Raw genomic sequence first — 6,000 nt, forward strand, 5'->3', positions numbered from 1 at the left:
ACATGGTTTGAGTAGTGGAAATTATAACAGCACGGTGCATAGTGCTGATAGAGAAGTTAGCTGTTGCAGCTCATTGGAACACAGTAGAAAGCCCCTGTTTCCTGTTACTATCTGCTGTATTGCAGAGCCAGTTTCCCATACAGCAAAGAGCAGGCAGGATTAGCCAGTTTGTGTCTAGCCCAGCAACAGAAATCCTGTCTGCTTGCTGTAGTGAAGTAGTCAGCTACTTAAAACAAGGCGAGTTGCAGTACACAGTGAATAAGTATCAGTCCTATGAAGAGAAACTTTCAAAGCCTGGGAGTGACCCCCACTACAAATTGGAGCCAGCAATAAATTGAATTTAAAAACTAAGAACCTTGGGGCTGGGGAGATGGCTCAATGGTTAAGAGCATTTACTGATCTTGCAGAGGACCCAGGTTCAGTTCCCAGCACCCACATAGAACCTAATAATCGCTTGTAACTTCAGTTCTAGGGGATCCAATACCCTCTTCTGGCCTCTCCCGGCTCCTACATGCACATGGTATGCATAAATCCACACAGGCAGGCATACACACACACACACACACACACACACACACACACACACAATTGCTACCATAGTTTTCTGTTCTTTGACTTTTGAATTTTCTGAGTCAAGGTTCTCAGGTTTTTAAAAAAGATTTACCTGAGAACCTTGGCTCAGAGAAAAGTCAAAAGTCAAAGAACAGAAAACTATTGACAGTCTCACTGTCAATCTTTTAAAAGACTTGAAGCTGAAGTAGGGGATCTAGCTAACCTCAGTTATTAACGAAATGCAGATTTCAACAAGATTTCACAGCATTTGCACAGATAAAGAGACAGAAGAGGGGGGCACCCACTGACCTCCTGAGCACCCAAGTGACACTGACCCTTGTGATAAATATGCAACAGGTTTGAGAACCCTAGAAAGAGTCATAGCCTGTTCCCCAAAGACAGCCACTTTGGGGGCATTTACCCTAAAGAGAGACTCTCCAAATGGCTATTGAAGGCTACTGTGAGGAGTGCTAGTGGACACCAGGCTACCCAGCCCTCCATCCAGAGCATCTCCTCAGTGTCTGTCTATACACAGACCAAAAGGGTTTCTCAAGAATTCATCTCACCAGATCTGCTGGCAGTCCAGTCAGGTGTAGCTGCACATGCCTGTAATCTCCAACATTTAGGAGGCAGAGGGGGTCACCACAAATTAGAGGTCAGCTTGAGCTACACAGTGAGATTCTGCTTCAATTTAAAAAAGACTTGGAATGCATTGACCTAAAAGAACAAAGAAGGAGCACTTTCCAGAAAGAGGTTCCTTGCTGTGTCACTTTCAAGAGCCAAGGTTGGCCACGACATCAGTGTCTCTCCACATGAAGGAAGAACTGATTATGTAGGAGAGTAGCCATTGGATGAAAAAGCACTTGCTGACCTGCACAGCTTTGAAACCTAGCTGTGATCAAATGTTTGGGGACAGATACACCCTGATCAAAATTGAGAGGTGACAGGTTTGCATGGCTGAACTGGGATAAGCCTTCAAGACAAGAGGATGTGAGCAATTAAAAAAAAAAATCTTTCACAACCATTTGAACAGTCATGCCACAAATGGCAGTCACCCTCCCACATAGACTACTGTAGCTGGGTCACCTACGCAGGTCACCTGCACTGGGTCACTATAGACCATGGCTTTCCAATTGGTCGATTCCTGACAGATTTTCGGATGACTCATATAAAGTTGCCTTGGGTTTGGGTTTGGGTATTTGTTGTTTGACTTGGGCTTGGGTTTCTGGTTTTCAGTCTCACTATGTAGTCCAGGATGGCCTTAAACTTGCTACCTGCCTCAGCCTCCCAAGTGCTGTGAACCATCACACCTGACTGAAATTGCCTTTTTTAGAGTTCAGAAGTGGGTGAATTTCAGCAGTTTTATGTGGTTCAAGAAACAATTTGGATTGCTGCCCCAGAGCCCAAGAATTGGTTGAGACTTGCTATATGCCTCACTGAGTTAAAGATATATTCTCACCTCCAAAGACCTCATAAAAGTCAAGGTCAAGTAGCTACCTGGAGTGTCTTTCTGACTGTGTATATTCCTCTCTCCTGCAGGCCCTGATCCTTCACCAGCTGGGCCGATACAGTCTGGCCGAGAAGATCCTTCGGGATGCAGTACAGGTCAACTCCACGGCCCATGAAGTCTGGAACGGGCTGGGCGAGGTCCTCCAAGCTCAGGGCAATGATGCAGCAGCCACCGAATGCTTCCTGACGGCCTTGGAGCTGGAGGCCAGCAGCCCTGCTGTGCCCTTCACCATTATTCCCCGAGTGCTGTGAGCGGGCTACCCACCCCACCTGCCACACTGGCCCAGGATGGCCCTGCCTGGGCCTTCTGTCACTCAGTGGATGAATCTGCTGCACCGAGGCCCTGGATGGATGTTTGACCACAGTGAACTGACCATGCCGCCCAAATCACCGCTCTTTCCTACATCTCTCTCCTCCAGCGCCATGATAGTTTTCTGAATCTACTGATGTCGTTCAAAATGGATTATGTGCCATATTCAGTTAATCGACACCTGAGTTTTAAGCAAAATGATTACAGACTTAATTGGCAAATGTAGAAGAATATATTCAGAGGTAAAATTCAGTGGCAGAACAGATTATTTTTATCAGCCTTGTAAAGAAAGCAACTGCCCTGCCCCCACCCCTGCCGCCACCACTCCTGTCCCTCCTTTGGCCCCAAACCAAATGTGAATTTTCTGTTTCCCACCTCAGTATGCGTCCATGCCAGGACACCAGCTGACAACTTCTCGGTTTTATCGTCAACAATTGTACCATGTGGTGAATTACTGTTCTCCTCACTTAGAGCAAAGCCTGAGTCTAAGAATATTTATATTTTACCAATATATGCCTGTTACCAGAGAAGGAAATATGAGTTATTTAAGTTTAACTTTTTTATGTGAATTCAGAGTTTATTTATCGATGGAAATATGTACAAAGAAGCTTCAAATGGAATATTTACCGACATTCCTTATACATGACAGACACTTGGCTAAACAGGAAGATGATGTTAATTAAAAAAAAAAGATTTTTAAATGGACCCCTGGCTCTTGTCTTTCACAAAATCTGGCAGACCTGACAAAGGCTGTGGCCTAGCTCCTGAAGTATAGTGTTCTGGGTCTGCGGCCTCCTCTGGACAGGTCTGCCTGGGCATGAGGTGGGCCCTACAGGCCAGCTGTAGAGAACAGCCTCAGGCCTGAGCTGGCTCCTCCCTGTCTGAGCAAGCTGGGCCTGCTCTTTACTGCTTCCTACCCCCTCATTCCTTACTTAGATCCTGAGGTACATCCGTGCTTCTAAGTCTGGAGGCTAGGGGCTGCCTGTCCTGTCCTCCTGGCCTTCTAGTCCTCTGACCTGCCATACCTTTCTCAATGAATACCTTTCTCATTCATTCATTTATTCATAGGTGAGGAAACACCTAGAGGTCAAGATGCTCACTTGGGAAATTACTTGGCCAAAAAGGGCATTGAGACATAGACCTGAGGCCGAACCTTTGCCAGGGGTCAGTATTTGCCCTGTGGAGAGAGGCTTCAGGGCTATGCCATGTGGGAGATGCTCACATGACACAAGTGCTATCATAGCCTGGACGAGTCTGAGCAAGAAAACAAATGTAGACGTGGTAGATGGTGCCGGTTCTGAAGGAAGATAAAGCAAGGTCATGGGCACCGTGATGGACCAAGCGGCCGTTTCAGAGGTGGTCAGAGACACCTTTCTTGTTAGGCAACATTGGCTGGAGCCAGCCAGGTGGATCTGTTGGGGGAGGGCACCCCAGGAAGGAAGAATGGCAGGAGCAAAGGTCAGAGGCAGGAGAAACAGCAGGGTGGTAAAAGATGGAGACGCCAGAAGAGGTGGTCAGAGGCATAACGAGGGCCAGACACAAAGGCCATGTTAAAAGTGTATATTTGTTTCCTCTGGCTGTTGAGGGTAAGGATAGGTGAATGGGCAGAGAGGCTATCTTTGTAGGGATTATCCCTTCCAGCTGTGAAGTGTGCGTGTGGCCAGGGCAGGCCACTCCAATCCCCGTTCATATGCATGGTCCCTGGGCTCTTCTGTCTGTCTGTCTGTCTGTCTGTCTGTCTGTCTCACGGCCACACCTGGGCAATGGCCAGGGCTCTGTACATACTCAGGGTCTCAGCCCCTCATTTGTCTTCATGGACTAGGGGAGGATTTGTGTGTGTGTGTGTGTGTGTGTGTGTGTGTGTGTGTGTGTATGTGTGTGTGGGTGCCCACATGTACACATAAGTATATAGTCTGTGGCCACCCCAGTACAGCCCGTTTCCTCTGGAGGTTTATAACATCTTGGTGGTCCCACAAGCCATCTACCCACAGAACATCCTGTCCTTTACCAAGCACCCTTCCAGGATATATAATGTTCCCCACTTCCATCCCTCACTGACCTGTCCCCCTGCCATTCTGCCCATGGCTGTAGCCCAGCATCCTGCCCTCAGAGCCCCCAGCACAGCCACACCAGGCTGAAGTGAGTGACGTGCTGACTGAGGGTCTCAGTCAGCAGAAGGGAGTGAGCCAGCCATGTGACCGACACCTCTTTGATCTTCCATGATGGAGAGCGCTCCACCGTCAGCTCCTGTTTTCTAGATCTCAACCAACTTCATTCCTGCTCTTCCTGAGGCCACCTCTCAAAGTGGCAATTGGAGGTTGCTCAGTTGGTAGGGTGAGGGGAGGCACCAACCACACTGTAATATGGTAAGCCGTGCCCTAGGGCCCTGTGCAAGTTGTCCATCCTTTCTAATAGGTGCCCCTACCTCTTGCCACACCTCTCCCTCCTAGTCTCCCTCTGGCTCCTCTCCCTATGCCTGATTCAAAAGCATCACTCATTTTTATCATAGACCCTAAGACCTGGTTCCAGGCCTGTTTGGGTTGACCAAACAGTTGGACAGGATACATGGGTCCTGAGGGACCCTCCACATACCACACATGCTCACAAGAAGGTAAGCCAGACCCTCAGGGTGCAGCCCCTTTCCGCTGCCTCTGCTATCAATTTTCCTGCCCCACTGGTCGCTCATTTCCTGTTCCCACCCACACGGCACCGGATGCCACCAGGAAAAGGACATCCTGCAGACATCTCACACAGACACAGAAACCTCCAAAAAGCAGGGCTGTGGCCCCCTCCATAGGGCCTTGCCCTGGGGAGACTCCTGCCAGCTCTGCACCTCTCTAGGGATGAACCTGACTCATTGTCCCTCTCAGGACCTTAATGCCAGATGCTTCCAGACTGAGACATGAGTCGGTAAGCAGCTGTCAGAGTTGTAGGGTGCCAGACTCGGAGCACCAAGGCCATCACCCTAGAGGGCTACCATCCAGGGCTTCAAGGACCAGGTCTGCAAGCAGGAGCCCTCCTGGACACCCTAAGTGAGGCTGGCAACAGGAGTGGCAGGAAGGTGGTTGACACTTTCTGTAGGTCTGCCCCTCCACCAGGGCCTCCAGCTAACCATCTGGCTGCCCAAGATTCCACTATGGCACCACAACTCCACTTTCTGCCATTTGAGCCCCCTGAAGACAATAGGGTTTTGTCATAGTTTGGTTTCTGTTGCTGAGATAAAACACTGACCAAAACCAACTTGAAGAGGAAAAGGTTTATTTCATCTTCAACTTACAGTTCATCATGTAGGGGAGCCAGGGCAGGAGCTCAAGGCAGGAACTGAAGTACAGACCATGGAGGAATGCTGCTTACTTGCTGACTTGATCCCTTGGGCTGTGCTTACCCTACTTTTTGTACAACTCAGGGCCACCTGCCCAGGGATGGTACCGCCCACAGTGAGCTAGTCCCTCCCACATCACTCAACAATTAAAAAAAAGAAATGCCTAGCCAGGCATGGTGGCACATGCCTTTAATCCCAGCACTTAGGAGGCAGAGACAGGTGGATCTTTGTGAGTTTGAGGCCAGCCTGGTCTACATAGTAAGTTCCAGGACAGCTGGGGCTACAAGGAGACCCTATCTCAAAAAAA

At 49.0% G+C, this 6,000-nt stretch overlaps 1 protein-coding gene across 4 annotated transcripts in view; it reads left to right on the top strand.

Annotated features, from left to right (window-relative positions):
- Positions 1 to 6,000, top strand: part of Ttc7b (tetratricopeptide repeat domain 7B) — a 267,710-nt gene that overhangs the window by 255,593 nt on the left and 6,117 nt on the right. For 3 of the 4 annotated variants that reach the window (XM_008821742.1, XM_008821743.1, XM_008821744.1), the window contains one exon: positions 2,092 to 3,076. The exons of the other annotated variant lie outside the window; for it this stretch is intronic. In XM_008821742.1, the coding sequence (XP_008819964.1) occupies positions 2,092 to 2,313 (222 nt within the window). In that variant the 3' untranslated portion in view covers positions 2,314 to 3,076. Of the gene's footprint in view, positions 1 to 2,091; positions 3,077 to 6,000 lie in introns of those variants that run through there. 4 annotated transcript variants of the gene reach the window in all.

This window comes from Nannospalax galili, unplaced genomic scaffold (assembly GCF_000622305.1).
Source record: "Nannospalax galili isolate Female #2095 unplaced genomic scaffold, S.galili_v1.0 scaffold107, whole genome shotgun sequence".
NCBI lineage: Eukaryota > Metazoa > Chordata > Mammalia > Rodentia > Spalacidae > Nannospalax > Nannospalax galili.